Source organism: Strongylocentrotus purpuratus, unplaced genomic scaffold (genome assembly GCF_000002235.5).
Source record: "Strongylocentrotus purpuratus isolate Spur 01 unplaced genomic scaffold, Spur_5.0 spur5_contig_832, whole genome shotgun sequence".
Taxonomy (NCBI): Eukaryota; Metazoa; Echinodermata; class Echinoidea; order Camarodonta; family Strongylocentrotidae; genus Strongylocentrotus; species Strongylocentrotus purpuratus.
Genome location: NW_022145538.1, coordinates 412,262 through 434,803, shown reverse-complemented (window position 1 = coordinate 434,803; position 22,542 = coordinate 412,262). Strand labels below are relative to the sequence as shown.

Sequence of the window (22,542 nt, the reverse complement as noted above, 5' to 3'; positions counted from 1 at the left end):
TCAAACATATATTTTTCCTAGGATGTTTGCCCAAATGATTTTTGTTTAACTATTACAATATCTTGTTTTATTCCTTTTCTTGTCTTCTATTTCATTTTATATCCATTTTGTGAAATGAAACGTTGCTCACTTTCGTTGGATATAGAAATTGTTTTCATTTCCAGATAACAGTGCTTAATACAGAAGTATGATATAGATTTTTAAGATGTTTTTTCCCCATTTATTTTGTTACTTTCATATTCAAGACATTTTTCTCAATGATTGTTTGTTATTGTATGTGTGCATGTGTGCGTGAATTAAGTAAAACTCAACTAATTCAATAATACATATGATTACCATAATTATTAAGGTGGAAGAGTTAGAATTTATTAATAGGGCAGCAGTTAAAGAAGAAGTATTCACAAAAAGTGCACCAAATCCATCCTCAGTCAAAGTCCATCTCAGTTAGACATGATTTCAGCCATGTATATCTCTGTTACTGATTATTTTTCAACTTACAAAAAAATTAGCTTGCAGTAAACTTTAAGACAATCTCTCTATGTATTGAGAGATATTATCTGCTGCCATCTTGTGTCAGGATGAAAGTGTATTGACCCCCAACTGTTATGATGATCTGTGAGGGTTTTGCTGCAATGAAAGTGGTAAACTCATCAATCTTCACCAATCCACATCGAAAATATAATCCCAAGCTAAACCAAAGTTTCAATCACACATATGAAGTTGGCTGCTGCAGGGAAAGTAAAACACTCATATTTTGACCTATTTGAGATATAAACCCAGACTTAACAGAACTGTTTATACCTCAATCACACAATTAAAATGGAATTGAGGAAAGAACTATAATACTAGACAGGTTCACTGTCCCCCCAAATGGTGAAAAATCAATGTGTTGGGATTCCTTTAGGTCCCATGCACTAAAATTCCTGAAAGATCGCTCTATTCCATGATCATGTGTCTCGTTTCTGTGTCTTTATATGGACTAGCAAGTCTGTTGACATGTATTGAAGAAGAAGAAAAAGAAGAAGTGTGAAGTTGGTTTGATGGTGTAACTGAGTGTGAACAGCACTCCTGAATTGGTGCTGCTGCTGCAATGAAAGTGGTATACGGTACTCAAGTGATGACCCATGACTATCAGCCTTTTCACACACAGCTAAAATTCTATAAACATGACTAGTATAAACGTGTTTCGAACGTGTTTAAACTAATCACGAGCCTTTCACACACAGAAATTTCGGTGCGATCGTTAATTGTTTCGTGATTAACTACTGCTCGTAAAATGCGCAGTAGTGCCATTGCGCATTGAAGGTCATGTCATGTCAATCAAAGCGCACGCTCCATCCAGTTTAAACACGTTTAAACAAGAATTTCCTTTCACACACAAAATGTCAAGCTCTCTAGATACGAACTTCGTATCTGCAGCCTGCTTTTAGGGGCGTATGGATCGCGACTTTGTATCTATCCCAACATCGTATAAACGATGTTCACACTGGGAAATTTTGTCTATAAACATGTTTAAAATTTTACGATGATTCTAATCATCACTAGATACGATGAATTTTAGCTGTGTGTGAAAAGGCTGTATGACTACGGCCCCTGCAAATATGAACAGATGGTTCAAATTGTATACAGTAAAGGAAATTGAAAATGTGAAGCCCCTTTTTTCCAACTCCCCCCTTCCCCTCGAAAATAGCTAAATGTTAAGCTCCTTCCATGAAAATGTTGTTAGAAATTATAAATCATTTCAAAACACAAACTATTTTCAGAATGATCAGATGTTGTTTTAAGGTAGAGGTATTAAGCAATGTTTATCATGTTAGCAGTAATCAGCCATGCAGGGAAAAATATTTGATTTTTTTTTTTTTTTTTTTTTTTTTTGGGGGGGGGCTACTTTTCAAGCTTGCTTGCATGAAAATTACACTCTTTAATTTGTTTTGCATTGAACTCTATGCAAATTTGGGGGGGCTCTTTTATGACTTTCGAGGGCTCTTTTTGGCTTTTCGGGGGCTTATTGGTCCCGAGCCCTGTGTATTTTTCCCCTGCAGTTATGTGCCAGTGTATCCCTTAGCCAACCTTAACCTTGATGAATCCCCTTGCATGTCAATATAGCCCACACCTACCAGATAACAAGTGAAATTATTTAATGAAAGATCTGCGTTGGTTAGTGTTGAGAGATCTGGAAAGAGCATTATAACTCTCAACCGCTCACGCCTTGATTAAAAATGACAATGCTGATCAGCTGTACAGCTAGATAGTACAGCCCCAGGTTGAGATATTGCGCTAGGATTACTACCAAGGGTTGGCCAATTTAGAAGGAAAATCAAGCGCTACAACCACTGAAGACGACAGAAGCTTTATGAGCCAATAATCTTGCATTTGGGGATAGCAAATTTTGTGGAAACTCGGCAGGAGAATTGCTTTCTGTATTCAGGTTTGGGAGCTTATTACTCTTTGATACTTCAAAGGGGGTAGTTCCCCTTCCTCTCTTTCCCTTATCCGTGGACTTGTCGGAAACAATTAGCAAGCGTTATTTGAGGTATATCAGGACCATAGTGAGGATAGCTTGAGGAGTGCTTAATAGTGCGGCAAGTTACATAACAGATTTTGGTGCGGTTTAATGTTTGTTGGTGTCACTTTATAAGCCAGAGACCTCTGAAAAAAATCTACCAGCATTGAAAGAACGGCAGCCAAAACCTCTTCTGATTTTCTTAACCAACTGGTGTAATTATGATTGATACAGCTCATAATCTTTGCAATTAATTGGGCTTAATTGATGAAGAAGCCAGTGCCATTGTACCCTTTCCTTCGCTATAGACCCATCTATTGAAATTGTTGTTGGGTTAAGTACATAGCAGAGGATCTATTTCATGGAATAATTCATTCATGTCTATTTGAGGAGATACATTCACCATTCTTCATGCATTCCGCCATCTGGGACTCGCATGTCAACTTTCAAGGTAATTCTCTCTTGTTCTTCTACATGAACTTATTAATTGCTTCTCTCCTGTTGTTTGATGTTAATTTAATTAATACACCTGGTATATGTATTTAAGCTTAGGCAATATAGTGCTGTGATAGTAACTCAAGAGGAAAAGGAAATGTTTTTCACAGAGCTGTGTGCATGTAGAGGCATACATGTAACTAGCTGAGAGTACTACTTGTATCTTATTTTCTCTCAGTTTTAGCAAAAAGAAGTTTGGAACTCTTGTGATTGTAATTTTGAGTTAAAACCTGAAAGCTCAGAAAAAGGAAATGGTTGATGGCTTAAAATGCAGTACAAAAATAACATAAAATCAAGCTCTTGAAATACTCAAGAGATTATTTGGAGATCTTCAATGTAAGTAAATGTCTTTTTTACGCTATTGAAAAGTAAATTAATCTTGACCCCATTAATTTAGTATTATATACATTTCCTGGTAAAGTTTGTCATAGCTATAGGGGCAAAGTTAGGGTTGAATATGGGTTTTGGGTCACATTTAAGTTTAGGATAGGTGTACAATCGTTTTTTGGTCCAGGGTTAAAAGTATGATGGTACTATAAGGAATACTTAGGCTTGCAGAGGCTTGCCACATCTCTCCCTTTATCACTCTGAAACTGACCTCATGAAGCCCTTGTTGCCAGGCTTTGAGTGTGACTGCACCCATGGTTTAGTGTATTTGAAGCACATGGCTTGCTGTCATTGTTCAGCATGTATGACTGTTGTATCAATCATCAGCCCGTCTATCTGAGCTTATATGGGTCTGACAGGGGTCTCTTCAGTGCATAGCCTAGTGGGGTGCCATCATCTTAACAAGACTTCACTTCTCACATGGTCTGTGTTGAGTCAGAAGAGCAGTAAGGGCTCTGAACAGACGATATTAAAGGGATAGTTCTTTCTTGTTTCAGCTGCTACAAAAAAGTGCATTTACAGTGACTTGCAGGTGCACCTGCAGAGAGAGAGGGAGGATAGAGGACTCTCGGTAATCTTTCTTGAGGGTTTGTAGTCCTGAAAAGGACTGTTTGGCATAGTCTTGAAAAGATTGTTGGTTATCTTTCTTAGCTTATAGTTCTAAGGAGAACTGTAGCGCTTGGAGAGGATGAGTGGCGGGATTGGCTCGATGTTTTGAACAGGTTGACTATCCGTCGTCAGGAGTGCATTGGACATCAAGAAAAACATATCCCTAAAATGCTATGTATTGGATCATCATCTTAAATTACATTTCTAGTTTCTACACGATAATTTAGGTGCCCCCCCCCCCCATCCTCAATAAAATTTAAAAAAGATAAATGAAACAATTAAAACAGATATTGACCCAATATTTTCTCAAATAACATTTGCTCTGGTGACATTCATTCAGGGTCGTATTTTGTAAAAGTTTTAAGGTGATGGTTTTAATAGAGGAGAAATTTGATTTTACATGTGGGTTTGGTTTAGATTTGGGATTAAAATAAGAGGGTGTTTGGTCAGGATTAAATTAGGTATTTGGTGAGTGTAAAAAAATTGACCATTGTTCATCAGAGCATGTGCCACATAGAACATGGTGGTGTTTCACAAAGATCCTAAGTTGAACTTATCTTTAAGTTGAACTTAACAATTACGGAAATCCGTTGGCATCTTTGAAAACATTTTGTAAAAGTTATTTTAAAAGGCATAAAATCGTCACTGTTTTCACAAAGTGACGGTAGTGAAAAAAAATTGCATTCACTTTGCGTGACGATTTTCCTCACTACCGTCACTTCGTGAAAACAAGGACGAAATGATGATTCAAATCATACATATTTTCTATTATCAAAGAGATTTCATGTTCTTGATGTGGAGTTTATGAAAAGTCTAAAATACTTAAATTTTTGCTTTTTAATATATTTTGTTTTAAGGCTACAAATGGCTCTCCTATTTTTAAAGTCCCACTTAGAGTTAAGTTTGACTTAGGATCTTTGTAAAACAGCCCCTAGCCAGATAGAAGGTTCATAACGTAAATAGGCTATCAGTGCTTATGTTGGTGATGTAGGGGTCTCTCCAGTTCATTGCCTAGTAGGGGGCAATCTTCTTTTGATGAGTGGTACCATCTGATGTAGGTAGCATTGACCATCTTTGTAGACCATCTATCATGTCAAGAGTTCAGTGACACAAAGACGTAACTCCATATTTTGCCTAAATGAGTATTTGATATCAAAATGTGGGCTTTCCAGGAAACACAAGACTTAACTCCACCCAACACCCCATTGAAGTCAATGGCTAGTGAAACATAGCCTTAACTCCTTAAGGCCCAAGTGCTCGTGACACATACCGGTAAACAACTTTTTCTCAAAATGGAGTTACGTCTTTGTGTCACTGACCCCTCGATGTACATTATTAGGAATAGAAATGGATGGCGAAATGATTGATAATTTATTTTAACTGACTGCTAAGAAAGCAAAATAATATGTGCTAGGAGATTAGCATGAAATGAATTTATGACTTTTAATCCTATTGTAGGGACCTGTTAATTGTGGACTAATGTCTCACTAGAGGGCACTAACCCATCTCCTTGGTTTTGAACCCAGGACCTCTAGGGTAATCAAGACCACTCAACCATCGCATTCAAGGTGCAAGCAATTAATTTTTTATTTTTTTTTACAAGAAGGAAGATGGGCTTTAATCCAATGCTGAATATATTTGGAATTGATTAAATCCAGTTTTTTTCAGTTTCCAACAGTTTATAATTTATTCATTTTGATTTACATGTAAACTTTCCTTAAAGAATTAGGCCTTTAAAAAAAAGTTGTATTGCCCTTCGTGACCGACCCTAGAATCTTGAAATCTACCGTCGGCTTTTCTTTCACTGTTTTTTAGAGGAAAAAAAATATTAAAGCATTCAAGACTGAGAAAATAAGCCGAAAGAGGGAGAAGAAAAAAAAGGGGAAAAAGGTTGGAGAAAAAAAAATTCTAACTGACCGACCCATGTTTTGGCACCTAAAGGGCTTGGCCTTATTTAAACTTCAGCTTCTTTTGTATCGCAAAACCTCATTTCATGTTGGTGGTGTTCTATTGATTTGTTCCTTGATTATGCAACAGTTTCATATCTACCATAGAAAGCATTCTAAGATTGTGGGAAGTTATAGTTATAATATTACCATTAGGCCATTAAACAAAATATGTATGTTTAGCGTCCCCGCCCGCTTCCCTTTGGGGGGGCCGCCTCCTATTTTTTATTTTTTTATTTTTTTATTTTTTTTTAAAGAAAAAATAACATGAAAACACTGCTAAAATGGATCTATTTCTGATTTAAAAAAAAAAAAAAAAATGTTGGCTGCCATCTTGAAAAATAGCTCGACTGTCGGGGAAATGTACCGAGGGACCATTTTGAGCAACAAAAAAAGAAGAAAAAGGGCCTCCTCCTTCCTATTTTTCAAAAAAGCAGGATGCTAGACACGTTTTTTTTTTATTTGGCCTTAAGGAATTGATAGCTGAGACACTTGTCATCTCAAAAGGAAATGGATCAAATTGGCTCATTTTTGTTGAATTATTTTCCCATTGTAAGAGGTGTTTTCCTTCCTAAGAGAGACCTTTGGAGGTATCACTGCCATGTGTGAAAAGAGTTTCAATTATGCCATCAATGCTATAGAGAACTTGGCATAAAAGTGGGTTATCAATTTGTAGTCTGAAGTCTACAGACTACTATATTGTTCCATTGTTAGTTGTAGGGGTGTGTACGCTCAAGTTCATGCGAGGGACTCTAGCCTGGACTTTAGTTCCCTTTTAAATAGCTTAGCTACACACCATGATTATGTACTATGTAATGGAGGTGAAGTTTATCCAATTATGTTGTAATGGCTTGATTGAAGAGTGGTTTATTCATTTCAGAGGCTTGTAAGCTGAGCTTTAGATGAAGGCCACTCGTAATTACCGCTTGCTTTCTTGTGCCTCTCCTGCTACTCTCTTGCGACCAACATGTATTCCATTGGTTGTACAGCTAGGGCAACTATGTGATACAAACTTTGTTTTTCCTAGATACTTAAAGTAGTGCAGACAGTTGGCAATCAAAACATTTGATAGAAGTTGCTATTGTAGAAATAATAGTTACAGTATTCAGTTAAGATACATGTATGAATACATGGTATTTACCAAGAACAAGAATACATATCTTAGTTTTTAAACGATCAAATTAGGTCAAGGACCCCACTTTAAATACATTGAGTACATGTATGTGTTTGCCTAGCTTGATAATTAAGTAATGTTCTACTGTGCACATATTCTTTACTCATTCTAAAAACCTGGCACTATTTCAATTGATTTAATGAATAAAATATAAATTGAGTTTTATTTTGTTGTGCAAATCATTGCAGTTTTGTACTGTAGGACCAGGACATCAAAGATATACTTTGGAAGAGAAGTTCATTTTATTTTATTTTTTTATGATAGTATATTCAGATTGGATTGGAAGGACAAAAACCATCCAAATGTCAGAAACTTGAAGATTCTCTAGATTTAGCAATAATAGAAACTGCTGTGCATAAAAGTGCATCGAGAGTGCACTTCAAATATGACAAAATGGATCGGATAACAAACAATGCCTGAGTGAAAGTATTCCCCTGTGTGCTGCCACATCCATCCCCATCGGACTGGTAACCATATTTCAACCTCGTGGTGCTGCATACCTCTGCATTAGAGTTCAAGTGAGAAAAGGTCACCAACACATGTCCTCAAGAGTCCTTACTTCTTAAGCAGAATGCACCAAATCATGTTAGCTGAGTGCTGCATTTAGACACATTTATGTGCAGCATTTACAGCATTTAGAGGAGGAAAATTGATGGGAACATGTTCCACAACGTTTGATTTATCTTCATACCACTGTAGTGTGGCATGTTTTCTTATGGTTGTCCTGGTTGGATAAATCATTTTGTCTTGTTTTCTGATGGATATTAACAACCATGTTTCTTGAATGTGTGAAAATTATGATGATTATTTAATTGGAAACAAAGGCAATGTTTTGTTAGTTTCATCTGATCGCTGCTCAAGATGGAATTCTTCAGTGGAAACACGTCATTCTCTTTCCTAATGGATATCGTCTTGCAAAATCATGAGCTTATATGCTCCAAAGTGTGTCATATGTCTTCCGGTTTTGAGATGTATATTTGGAGGAAAAGTAGATTATGGTGTTCATCTTTTAGCTGTTTAACAGAACTTGTGCATCATCTAGACAAGTCATTTTTGCAGAATAATTTCTCCTGTTTATAAAAATGCTGTAAAGTGCAATCATGTGCTTCTTGAGTATGCTGGATACTTTTTATTATTCGCAGTTTGATTATTTGGAAGATTTTTTTATTTTGTTATCTTTGGTGGTAGAAAGCATGAAGCCAATTTTGTGGTTCTGTCACTGACTTCCTCTCCGAAGGACTTTTTCATTTCCTCTCTCACTATACCACAATAAAGAGCTTTGCTGCTCAGCCTGCATGGAAGAAAGATGGATGCATGGTGGAATCTCTTTTATCAGATTTCGGATATTTGCTCCAGATTCATGTCACTGGCAGTGAACTTTTCAAATGGCAAGAGGTTATGTGTGTCTCTATCAAGGCTCTTTACAAGGAGAACATTGTTTTCTTGAGATTTCTTAGGTATTGAAATGTGGAAGGAGATAATGCCGATCTTTTCCTGTTCTTTTGTTATTGTTTAGAGTACTTGAAGGGGATTTTCATCTTTTAAGTTGTCCTTTTTTTTTAATATATGAAGATTGCAGACTCCATGTTCTGTCATTTCATACATTGAGAACCATATCAATTATATCTTTCCCCTTTGCTCAGTTCATTTCAATTTTCTATAATTTCTGTTATTTCTTTGTCTCTTCTTTTTGTAAGTATCTGCTATTGTTAGGTTTGATTTAGTCCCCCACATGTACTCTCTCTCTCTCTCTCTCTCTCTCTCTCTCTCTCTCTTTCTGTCTCTCCCTCCCCCTCTCATCCCCCTCTGCCTCTCATAACTCGTCTCTTCTTGATTTTCCTCTATTACAATGTCTCTCTAGTTTTCACTGTCTCTCTCTCTCTATCTCTGTCTGTCTCATATCTTTCTCTATCTATCCCAAGTATTGGGTCTCACCTTTTGTCATTCCTTCTCCCCTTTTCCTCTTATTTTTCTATTATCGTGTTATATGTATGCAGCTCATGTCTCACAATGCTATGTCAATATTGCCTTGCTGTCTCATCCTCTCCGAGTCCTCTCTCGTTCTTACCAACTCAAATTGATGCCACTTTGAGAAACGGGGTGAAGGCCAGACTGCATTTGGAAACCATCTAAGCTTTAATGCCTTACTCCTCAGCCATTTGCCAAAGTGCATATTTTCATTTCATGAACTGAGTAGCTATAAGAGAGAAGGCAATATCATTCCTTCATGCTGAATATTGCATGCTAGTTGCAAACTCACTTAAGGAAAGTGCGGCATCATTTGATAGCTTCAGGTTGTGTTTTAGTAACTCAAAATGACAGTGATATCAAGTGTCCAGAAGCTTGAAGTACACTTGAAAAGGATGGCTGTTTGGGGATGGGCATGTTTATATTGCTATTAGATTATTATCTTTCTATATAAGAGGGGTGTCATACAGATTTTCTTTACAAATTATACAAATTGTTCTATTTATCCCTCTTTAGTTGGTCTTTGTTCATTTCAAATACTTAGTATAGGACGGTTCAGCAATACAGCTTATAAATGAAACACACATACATAATTGAATAATATGTTATTAAAGATCAAACATAATCGGTGTATTTTCTTTTGTGATATTGATTTTTATGAAGCCACACCCTTTTTCTAAGATACATCATGACCAGAACTATTCTTCATATCCTTTGACATATGACTTATTGATGAGTTCATAGTGATATAATAACATAGGTATCTTGACTTTCTTTGACTTTCTTTTACTTTCATTTTCACGCAAGCTTATCAAGTTATTACTGCACGCTTCCAATAAGAGCAGTCAATTCACTGTATGTCCGCTTGGGAGTATTGTTCTTATCCCCCTGTTATTGAAAAACCCTCAATATGCTGGTTAAGATACACCAAGGCAGTCTCCACCTAAATGTTTGTGTTATATTTACATTATAAATTTGATGATTAATGATACAACTGTTCTGAGAATTGCAATAACTTGAAATAGAGTGTCTATCAATTCCCTGGAGAGCGTAATGTGTTTTGATATCTTGTTATCACTTATCAGATGTAAGCATTTCAATATTTGAGGATTTGATTTATTAGTTTTGATTTTGATATCTCACATGGTGCTTGCTTTTCTTGGTTAACTCTGATCTGAGCTACCTTATACATTTTCAAATATTGAGTAGTATCTTTGAGGTGTACTCTGATTCCCTCATGACTTTGGACTAAATTTTTGCGCTAGCATATAAATGCTGACTCGTCCCTTTAAGGCATATGATGAGTGGAGGGGCCCATCCCTGGGCGCTAATGACTGCTGATAGTTAAACACTGATGAGATGACCCATGTTATAGGAATGTTCCTTGCCTATGTGATACTGTCATCTCCCAGACGATCGCTGGCTCTGATCATAGTCGGAGAGGATTTATTTAGATGTGCCGTGTCTTACTGTATTAGTGCCATGCCTGCATCAGGCTTGCAGGCGTGGGATAAGTGTCGCTGAAATCATTTTTTGATTCTGTTCATATCATACGTGGATAAATCATGTTTTGGTGATGTGTACTGTGCAACTATCAGCGATATCTGTCTATGGTGTTGGATTACTGTAATTACCTTGTGGTCTTTTGCTTTTGCTATTGATAGCAAATTCTCAGACATTCCAAGTTTTGTGAAATTTGTTTGACGGTTTACATGTGTTAGGACAAAGAGAATAAAAATACCTTTTCTATTGGTGGAAACGTGATGTTAGGACTGTGATACTACTTGAAGAAGACATTCAAAAGTAATATAGCCTGATGTAGAATTTAATATTTTGACCCCATTATAAACCTGTCATGTATTATCATTCTCAGATGATACAAGTGAAACTGTTTAGCAGTCGGTCATAACTACCCTAAATGTCTCGCTGACTCTTCAGTCCAATTGCTTATTGAAAGATGTGTTTATACACCAATCTCAAGGTTATCCTAAAGGAATTTAGAATGTGGGGGCAGTCTTTACTTCACCCATAGCAACCCGATGCTGACCCGCTGACCTGTTGGAATGCTTGTATCGATGTCCAATGATCACAGTTGCAGGCCATGGACCATTGTTGTTGTTTTTGTCCGCACATTTTGTCATTGCAATCCCTTCATTAGCCTGTCGGGCCGTGGTGCATACACTTTCAGCCAATCGACATTCCAACGTCCATTGGACGCCCTGAGGAGTAAACTCATTTGAACGCTCTCTGGATCTCAACCCACGGAAGCTCATCTGCAGCTGATTTCTATCGAAGCAGAGGATGATATTCACCCAAGCCTTCCGGCAGTTCTCGCCCAACAAGAAAAGTCTGTTTCATAACAACCCATCATTTGAGATGGTGCAGTACCCCCAGCGCCGCTCCAGCACGGAGGATCTCACCAAGGTAACGGCCGCCAAACCCCCCAGCGGCCGGACCAAGAGGAAAGTCATGCGAAGAACCAATACCGATCCAGGACCCCTCTCCGCTGATATCTTAACCATTCTGTTGGAGCAGATACCTCAGTGTCCCCCTCTTGGCTCTCTTTCTAAAAAGTCTGATCGTAATTCAGAATCGTCGACTTATAGAGCTCCTGCACCATTCCCAGTACCTGATTCTAGTGAACCAGCATCATCATCTGTAGCTACATCTACAGCACAAAGCTCTAATGGCATGACCAATGATGATGTCACAGAACCCGCCAAAGATCCAGTTGCTCCTCCTTTGCAGAAAACTAAATCACAAGTTGACTTACAAAGTTTGACAAAGCAGACAGGAAGCATGCCTGGACCTATCACAGCCCACGCGACATCGTTATCAACTCCGGCAGCTATGTCATCTTCTGTTTCAACATTACAATGTAAAGCGGGCAAGTCTGTAACCCCACCCGTTGCCATACCGATGTCATCACCCCCTCAGGCCTCGTATCACAGGCAATTGTCCTCGTCGCTTCCAGATGATTGTGATATGAGATTACGATCTTCATCGCTAGGGTCTTCTCCTTCCAAACCCTCATCTCAACACTTTGCGTTATCATTAAGCCAAACAACACCCTCGCCTACAATGAGGACTGCTACACCATCTTCACATTCGCGGCTTTCCCCGGCATATGGACCCTCCGCTAACTCGTTGTCATGGCAACAGACTCCTAGCAGACCTCAAGTGATTGTAGCATCTCAGTACTCCTCCTCATCAACTCCTCAGTCGATATGGAATCAATACACACCAGGTAGTTCATCATTATACTCTAGCACATCATCACCTGCATCATCGTATACATCATCTCTGTCATCATCATTCTCACCATCATCATGGTCATCGTCTTCGTTCTCGACTCCCACCACTACGACAGTGTCATCTTCACCATCATCTTACCACACAGTCCAGACACCAAAAAAGTGGAAACCGGCGACCTTCAAACCTCCTCCCAGAACTTCATCCATCAAGAAACATGGTATTTCATTTCATTTTCATTTTTGTGCCTGGAAATGCAGTTCTATGACTATTAAAAATATATGGCATCATTATTCTGATATCCAATCAAGCTAAAGAAAATTTGTTTAAAAAATAAAATCATGATTATTTGTTAATGTATCATTTTATTTCAATATTCATACCCCCTCAAATGATCAAATTTTCAGAATGAATATCTTCCATTCATTAATATTGAAACTATAATTTTATGAACTCTTATCGTCACATAGTGTGACTGTTGAAAATAACCATGAAATTGCTGGATTTTCAAGTAATTGTAGGCTTTGCATGGCGGTGCTGCTAGTAAAAAAAAATTGCTTTTTTGGTTCACAGGATGTAAGAATATTAGCCTTATAGAATACAGATAGTCACAGGAAGTTGTCTTTTTTAGATGCTTCAAATGTTTCTCTGCATTTTACTGTTTAAATGTTCAACAGAGATGAATTCTGACTATTATCCTAATTCCTGGTATGTAGAAATTTTAGTGAATCACCTATGAAAGAAATTAATTTAAAAACTTTACTTTATCTTTCACAAAGAGCAGTGGTGAAGAAAACATATCTTTCGACTTTAATGGAGCTTAAAATATGCCTATGAATTTGGGAACAGATAACATTTCATTTTCTAAATATTATTTCTAAATTGATAGCACCTGAGTATGTCTCATTAGTTCCTTCTAAGTTTTGAGTTGTTTACTCCATCGATCAAAGTAAACAGCATTAGGGTGAATCAAGACGAACTTTGCGTTCATTAAAGCAGAATCAACGTTCCTTACCATCTCCCATCGTATCCAATTTAAAACTCATTCCCCATGACATGACCAATATCCTACTTTATTTCTACCGCTCGTTCGTTCCTAACTCTTGATCTATAAATAGAGCTACCTTTTACGTGCGATGCATGCCTGAGTCTTTGACGGCCATGGTCGTTCTGCTATATGGCCGATGTGGTTATTTGGTATTTGGGAGGCTGTGATATTGTTGTTATGGGTCATTGATACACTTTTATCCTAGCCTCCTACTGTTTGTGAGGTATTTGAATGAATACCAAGCCATGGCAATGACTTACTTCAAGAATTCTATTTATGATAGGCCCGTTCTCACATAACAATTATTGCGATTTGGATCACGATGCAAAGATCGATTTTTTTGGGGGGCAACCATTCACACACACAGAATTATTGCTCGACAGCAAGAACGTCCGAACTGCGCATACGTGAATCTCGACGATGTATGCAGGCTTGGAATCCTGGGATTAAATAAATTGATTTTTATTCTCAATACCATTCACACATACAGCGCCCGGCAAACTCGCAATTATTCTGAAAAATTGCAAGACTTAGTGCGAATTGGATCACAATGCGAATCGTGAAGATAAGTGAAATTATTCTATCCACACACTCAAAAATAAAAATCAATTTTTAAATCTCACTTTTTCCTGTCGGTGTGAATGCCCCTAAAACAAACTAATAATTTTCAAAAACAAATTTCAAAGAATTTTTGGGGAAATACTTTCTCCTGTTCGCTGCCCTTGCTTTAAATTCTTCCATAGAAATTGCTAATTTTTGTAAGGATTCCGGTCTTTGTCTTCATAAATAAAACTTTATTTATGACTTATGACTTGGGATATTAGATCATCTTTTCGCCGATTTGTTCTGGTTTTGATGTGGATCCCAAACCAATGATAGAAATCTTTCTCTCTCAATGCAAACATTCCTTTTTGAAGTTGTTTTGGTCAATTACTTTTTCATTGACTTGTCTTCTCATTCGTCCACTCACTATTCTAATTTTTGTTTAAGTTCTTCGTCTGTTAGATATAATTTATCTTTTTAGCTCATTATCCTAATCTTTTTCTTCTTTTTTTCTTCAGGGATCACACATCAAGCTCTAGAAAATCTAATTCATAAAAATTAACTTATTGTTACTGCAGAAACTCCACTACTGTTTTCCTCTGTATCGATCCACTTTCAAAACATGCTTTTTTGAATTCCTGCCAATTTGCTAAGGAATGATCATGACATTCCTGTGTCAACTACAAGGCCACTGTAAGGTGTATTTTCATAGCATAGTCAATGCAAGAATTGTAAATTGACTTGTATCATATGACTGGTTTGAAACAAGTAAGGTATTTTGTTTAGCTCAGCCAAGTTACTATTGAAAACAATTATAATATTCCGCTTTTCATACAGCGCCCAATACATCATTACAACGATGTGTCTCAGCGCTTTACAGATATATTGAAGGATGGGTACCTTATATCTGTGCTCAAAATACACTTGAGATATTATGATGTACTCTTTTGCCAATCTCTTATGACCTTTCAAAAGATATTTGAATACTACTACAACATAGGTGATAGCAGTATCCATTTACTTCTCCTAGCCACTATCCAGATATATAATTTTTTAATAGTTGAGATGTCCATGTAGATATTGATTTCTCTCATTCGTTCAATCAAATGTTTGCCTGGTAATAAGGGCATTCAAGGGTGCAATCCTAAGCATGCTTGTAATTAGAAATATAATTGCGAACACCCTTTTGATGGACACATATTTGTAAATGGCTATGCACAGTTCATTGGCATCTGGCTGTGAATTGTATTCACCCTAGTTGTAGATAAATTGCTAGAGATGCTGTAATAAACATACAAAACTAGTCTTGTCTATTGCCTAGAGATATTGAATATGATTACGCACCTGTCTGTAAGTCTTGTACCTTGATGTTAGTTGCTGATATAATATGGGTAGCAGGTGCCGTTAGATAAAAACTATTTATATTCAAAGTATCATTCAATTGAATATAAAAAAAATTCTAATCAGAATGGTGTTATCTTGGTTGGCTAAGGTTATCAATCATGAATCTCGTGATCTGAGAGTGCATTAAGAGGAATGGACAAACAAGTTCAATGCACCTGTATTCTGTTTCTGTAAAGTCCTTATTTCTCATTGGTTAGTTCCCTTGTGAGCTTAGTTTCATAAATATGGCCCAGATTTTAAGGTTGTAACTCTGTAAACATTTCTGAGGAAATTTCTCGTAAAACATGATTGTGAAGACTTTCAAGAAATCTGGGACCTGTTTCACAAAGCCCTTCTTCATTGACAAAAATCAGTGACAAATCTGCTGATAAACAATCAGAATCAAGGATTTCAGTAGCTTATAACAAAAACTGTCATTTGTCACTGATGACAAGTTTTGTGAAATGGGGTCAAGCTCAAAGACAATTTCAATGCACTATGGGTATTGCTTATAGAAATCATATTTGTTCATTTCAATATGTAATGTGTGAGGCTCTCTGAATTCCCCTCAAGTTAATTTCTTAATAGTCTCTGTAATAATGTTTTCAATATTACCAGACAAAGCAGGAATATCATCAAAAGAATAACATACACAAATCCATTTACAGTTATTATTTTGAAATAGTCTTCATTTCTTCTTACCAAATTTGGCATCATGATGTGACAAGGGAGGTAGAATTCATCCCCTGTAATTAGTACGATGAAGACAAGTGTCATCATGTTTGGTATCCATCTTCAGACTAGATCAAGAAGCTGATGCAATGGACCATAGATAATGAGTTATTAATGACCTAGTGAGGACAGATGGGTACTATCACCTCCTTTTAGAGTAATATTTGCCAGTTTTCTCATGAAGATGTCTCAGATGAGCAGTTTGCCACTCTTGAGATGATGGGTAGGTGTACAAGATAGTTCAGCCCATCTGGGGGGCATTTCATGAACTTGTCATCAGTGACAAATGACATTTTTTGTTACAAACTTCTGAAGTCCTTGCTTCTGATTGGTTATCAGCAGATTTGTCATTGATTTTTGTAATTTGTCATTGAAAAAAGGCTTTGTGAATGGGTCCCCGATTCTTCCTCTTCACATCACCTTCAATACATAATGTAAACAGTGTATCTGTGATATCAAAATCTCTTTTCAGTTTTTAGATACACACACAATATTAAGAATACTGAATTAAGAGAAAAGAGCTAGACTGGATCTAAGTTGAATTTGCTGAACCAGTTACAAATGTACAATATCTCTATGATAAACCTTTCCAATCCAATCCAAATGATATTTGATATAGCGTCTTTTTCTTGCGGTAACAAAGCACTGAACACACCACTCCTATTCAAAATTAAATTAAAGTTTTTAGAATTAAATTAAGTTATTTTTTTGAGCTGACAAATATGGTATCGGCTCTTTGTCTTTTTTGTCTCAATTTGAAGAAAAAAAAAAATGGTAACATAGAAGGACAGCTTGAGTTATATCTACTTTATTTTCATGATAATATTAGCTTGAACTTGTGTGCTCTAGTTTGAAATGATAGTATTGAGAAGATATCTGGACAATTTAGTCAAGTTTGCTTTGGGAATTACACTATTATAGTTTATTTTGATTTTGATTTCCACACAATATTTTTTTTCTGTTTGAAGATGAGCTTGAAGGCAATATTGTTTTATCTGCCTTTGAGCATAAGCAAGGTGTATGCCTCTATCAGTATATATATATATATATATATATATATGCCTCTCCATGCTGATGGCATTTGGAAGCATTCAATACTGAAAGCAAGAGAAAGAGATGCATGGATGTAACTATACCTTGTAGGCATAGGTACAGGAGTGATACAGGAGTGATACGGGAGTGATGAGAGATAACAGATGGTACTGAAGGTCATTGGCATATCTGTCTTATCTCTCTCTTTCTCTCTCACTCACACACACACACACATACATACACACACTCACCCTATCTCTCTCACCCACTCACCCTCTCTATCTCTATATCTGTCTCTATCTATCTCTCTCTCTCTCTCTCTCTCTCCCCCATCCCCTCCCTATCTTTATATCTCTCTCACACACATCCTCTGTCCCCCTCTCCCTCAATCTTTCTGTCACCCACTTCTTTCCTCTCTCTCTCTCTCTCTCTCTCTCTCTCTCTCTCTCTCACACACACACTCCCACTCCCCTCTCTATCTCTCTCACACACACACCCACTTCCCCATCCATCTCTCTATATATCTCTCTCTTTTCTATGATTTTCTGAGAGCTTGACAGAAAATATCCAGTTTTTGTAGTAAAGACAGCATCGTTTACATAATTGTGTGTGACTTTTATTTATTTATGTCAAGTTATTTTTGAGTTAATATGTTAGTATCATATCATATATATATATATTATAAGCTATAAATCAAGTAAAATACATCTAGTTGAACTTAAATTATTGACCGTAATTGAATTGAGATTATATATGTCTCACAGCTTGAGTGACCTGAAATCATTTTGATGGTGGTCTAAGGTTATATCACAAATATATTTCAAGATTATTGCTTTGATAGGAAGTGATCTCTTCTTACAAAAGTGGTCTTTAGAAGGTCTCTGGTCTCTGAAGTCTTCAGTTAAAACTTAAACTAAAAGATAATATGATTACATGTTCAACAAGGAGACATATCAATTGTCCAGATGGTCGTTTGGAAACATAATATGTGGAAGATAGTGTACCGTATATAAAGCGGGACTGCACTACTTGTAGCTACTTGCGCCCTCTATACAGCCAACAATGCCTAAGCGGTACCTGTTGATCCCCATGATACCCTTTTTCTTATGTTAATTGAGAGCTGATTTGATGAGATAACCACGTGTCAGTGACCACGCAGGGAGGTCTAATCCCTCCTGGCCAAACCACTGCAGATAGGCTTTTAAAAGGTATAAAATATATAAAGTGCAGGTGCAGGAAGAATTGTAGTGCTCTCTGTGACACCTCTATAATTAATGAAAAACCTCAATGTTTGCTCTGATATATTCTCCAGATGTCTCTATAAATAATCCAGTCTACTTCTTTTTCTTATATTTTCCTATTTTCTGTTATTTAATTATATGTACATTAACGTTGTTGTTCTGTATTTATTTCAAGATATTAAGCTGGAGAGTACAAGTATAAACATTTGTTTTCACTACTTTATTCTGTGTGTGGTTTGTGCATGTGTATGTTCTATTTTGTGATGTTTGTTTTATGTCAATCAATTTTATCAGATTTTTTTATTTACAATGTCTGTTTGTTTTAAAAAAAGGAATTAAGGGCTAATTTTCTTTTCTTTTTAATTCAGGTCAAAACGTCCAGCTAGCTAGCTTCGTAGCTAGCTGCACAGGACAATAAAACACTCTCTTTGGTGTAAGGGTATTAACTGAAAGTTTGTATTTACAAGAATTATTTTCTTATTTTTGTTGCGTAGCATCTTCTAACACCAAGCCTGTAGTGCAAGACAGCCGGTATGATTACATGAATCAGCTCCCATCAGCTGATGTTGTAAGTTATTAATCCATTGCCTACTGGAACCGAGTGGTTCCTGTATTATGCCTATGGGAATACAGTAGTCAAAGGGTTAACCTGTTAACTCCTGAATTCTCTCATTCCCATAGCTTAAAGGTAATACAAAGTTTTGGTATGGGGTAATGAATTTGGTTCAAATGAACATACTGGAAGCATATGCAATCCTACAGTATTCAGTGATCGTTGTCGCGGTTAAAATCGAGTCTAAAGTGATGTAATTGTAAATAATAAACTCTTTATGTTGTATAGCGCCCTCTCAAGGTCAAGATTTAATTTAGCTGTAAAACAATGTTATTTGACTAAAATCGACCGATTTGATATAACCGTTTGGAATATATATATCCGATCTGCATATTCTGAGATTTTTATGGTCGCACCTACCATCGTCTGGCCATAGGCGCTATTTCAAATTTATCAAAATTTACCGGGAGCACTGGTAAATTTTTATATTCAATTATATTCAAATTTTCTCGAAAGCAGAAGTGTTTTAGGGGCTAAATTTTTTAGTGCTTATAATACATCCATAGGGGCATCGAAATATATCAAAATTGTAAAGAATCACTATCCAGCCAATTTTCTAAATTTACCAAAACTTTGTAATACCTTTAATACAGGGATCACCCGGTTCCAGTAGACAAAGGGTTAAATGTTGAATATCCTCCTTATTAATAGACATTGCCAATAGCAGTTTTCTTTAGATTGTTGAAAGTTTTTAATGTTGTATACTTGTGAATAAGTCTGTTCTTAAATGTTAGATATAACCTTGCTGATTTTAAAGTAAATTGCTGAGGATTGTTATTTTGTGCATGACCGCAATAGTTTGCCATCTTTTCTTACAATACTTGTTTTCTTTCATTTGGGAACACAAAGAAAATGTATACTGCTCTTTTTAATTATTTTATTTCTTGTAATGCTTCAGACTGATGTATTTTCCTGAGGGTTTGGGGGGGGGGGTTGATTTTGATTCAACTGTGCATGGGTTATTTGTCATTAATAAGTTAACTTTGGAATAATATTTTCTTCATCTCTTTGTGACACTTACAGAGGCAGATCAGTGAGAAGAAACCTCGTCAAGTCCGAGAACCAGACGCCTCCTACAACAAAAGCCTTCCTGAGTACCTTCCTATCAAGTCCCCATCCATCTCAGACGATCGTTTCGATGATTTTGATTTCTCACCGCCCGTCACTGTCACAGCAACCAAACAGGAGGTACTTCCCAAAGTTGAACGTACTCCCTCTCTAGAATACAAGGTGGGGATTTTGAAATATTTAGGCACGGGCATGGAACATGGACGATCCAGCTAGCACGGTCATGCAGTGGTGGTGGTGGTGGTGCTTTTCACTTCAAGCAAATTAAAATGATTGCATTCAGCCTGCCTAAAAACTATGAACAAGCAAGCTGAGAGAAAGAAAGGCATTTACTCAATCTAAAAGTTTACAAGATCTCCGTGTATGAGTTATCACCCTTCAGGGCAGGCACTCAGTAAATGATACGAGAGTGAAGCCTTTCTTTTCTCTTGTTTTGCGCCCCAAAAAACTTTTCTGTTTCTTTTAATTTTGCACGGCCCGGTGTGACGTTACAAATTATGAAATAAAGATAAAGAAATAATTAGCTTTTGAAGAAATTTCAACAATTTTGGAGGTTGAATACAATCTAGATATTACTATTCTTACTTAGATTTAGATTGATGTCGTTAGTTGTTTTGGAAAGATAGACTTTGATGTAGCAGTTCAGAGATAAATACAAACAGAAAGATAGAAGGAAAGAGAAAGACCAAGATAGAAATGTAGAGCTAGATTTGCATAGATAGAAACAAAATATTTTTAGATGAAATATATAAAGATGGGTAGAAGATCAACATCTAATTAAAGATATATGTAGATGTAGAGATAGATAAAGATGTTTAGGATAGAGAGTGAGCTCACCAAGCAGTAGATCATGGGAATTACAGCAGGCCCTAATTTTTAAAATCTAATATCTCAAGTATAGGCGACTCTTGTTGTAATGAGAGAATGAAATGTCCTCAGTACCAAAATCATCTGACCTATTACCCCTTTTACATTTGATACAGGTCACACATATCCCTCATTCATGATAATAATGGTTAACTAAACATCCAAAGATTTCAAATTTTTAGCATGTTTTGATGTGATTCCCCCTTTAACTCTTGCCGTGCCAAGCCATTTTGGTTTTCAAACAAAAACATTTGCAGTGTTTTTTTTTCTTTAAAAAAAAAAGTTTGTGGAAAATGAATTGATCTCATAGCCTTACTACATTCACAAGTAATCCAAAATAGTTGTTTATAAATCATTTACGGTTACTGACTTACTTTTTGAAGATCGAGTAACTGGGACTAATTGAAGCAGTTCTTGAGCATCTAATGCAGTAACATTTTTTTAAAGGGCTCTAGGATCTTATCACATTGTGAACATTGCTGTGTGAGCGACACTTAAGGATCATCTTAATCAGTAGGCAATAGGAATGTGTGATTAGGTAGAACAGGTGGATGAACTAAAAGATAGATCTATTATCAAGGTAGGTGATCTACATGGATGGAAGGGGTGTATAGAGTTCAGACAATTAGGGGTACATTTAAAGAAGTGTAGCAAGATAGTATATCACTGGAAAGAAAAGGACTTAGGAAGATCTGAGGTGGTGTTGTGATGGACTCATTGGTCTTTTTATTGGTCCTTATGGTCAGTTCCCTCAACATAATATGCAGATCTAATTGAGACTAGTTAGCAGAAAACTTAATTACACACATACCTCCTATGATAGAAGAAAGAAGCTCAACTTGCCTTCATGAGGCCTGTTTTCATCAGCTCGAGATTGCCAAATAACCCGCTATTTTAACTATCTTGATCGCATATTATCCAGCTAATTTGCATCTTCATCAGCCCGCAGGTGCAATTGGTGGGATATTTGGTCGAGATAATCATCCCAAGATATCTTGGGCTAGTTTGCAAAATATCCCGCTGTTTGTCCGATGCATCTTCAACAGCCCGAAGATTCCCACTATGCGCGAATGCTGAGCAAAATTTCTCAAGCTCAAGTTTGGATGTTGAGTTTTGAGCTGATGAAGACATACATGTACCTAGTGAGATCTAGACTCTGTGCTGTTGCTCTTGGAGATACAGCTATCATCTGTGTTATCCTTTTCCCATAGACACGACTAAAAATGGGAGATTGTTTCAGCAATGAAATGAAGTGGATATCAATTCAAAAAATATAATAACAAATTTTTAACACATGTTACTATAACTATAAGCTGCAAAATTGATTTTGCCTGTAATAATTTTTAGTAGCCCATCTCCCCAATAAATGGAAAGGAATATATATTTTGGGGTTTCATAGAGAAACAGTTGAACTCAGTGGGAAGAAGATTTATAATGAAAGATGATTATGATATAACAATTAGGAAATACTCTAGTACTGATCTACATGTGTAAGTTGAAAGTCAGTCAACCATTAAAAACATTTTACAAGCCAATTCTTCCACAGAGGTAAGGAAGAACTAGTAGGGGATCCCTTTAAGTTGTATTCATCATTGTCATGTCCATCAATTGATTACGATGAGCCAAGGGAGGATGAACAGTTTAGATGTGATGGATGAGCTGATGAGTGAAAACAGGTGGA

General features: G+C 36.6%; 1 protein-coding gene across 1 annotated transcript in view; it reads left to right on the top strand.

The window, feature by feature from the left end:
* The window catches only part of LOC574636 (sorbin and SH3 domain-containing protein 1), a 106,122-nt gene that overhangs the window by 65,824 nt on the left and 17,756 nt on the right, over positions 1–22,542 (top strand). Inside the window, exons 19-20 of the mRNA XM_030984031.1 lie at positions 18,808–18,881; positions 19,950–20,156. Coding sequence (XP_030839891.1) covers positions 18,808–18,881; positions 19,950–20,156 — 281 coding nt within the window. The remainder of the gene's footprint in view (positions 1–18,807; positions 18,882–19,949; positions 20,157–22,542) is intronic.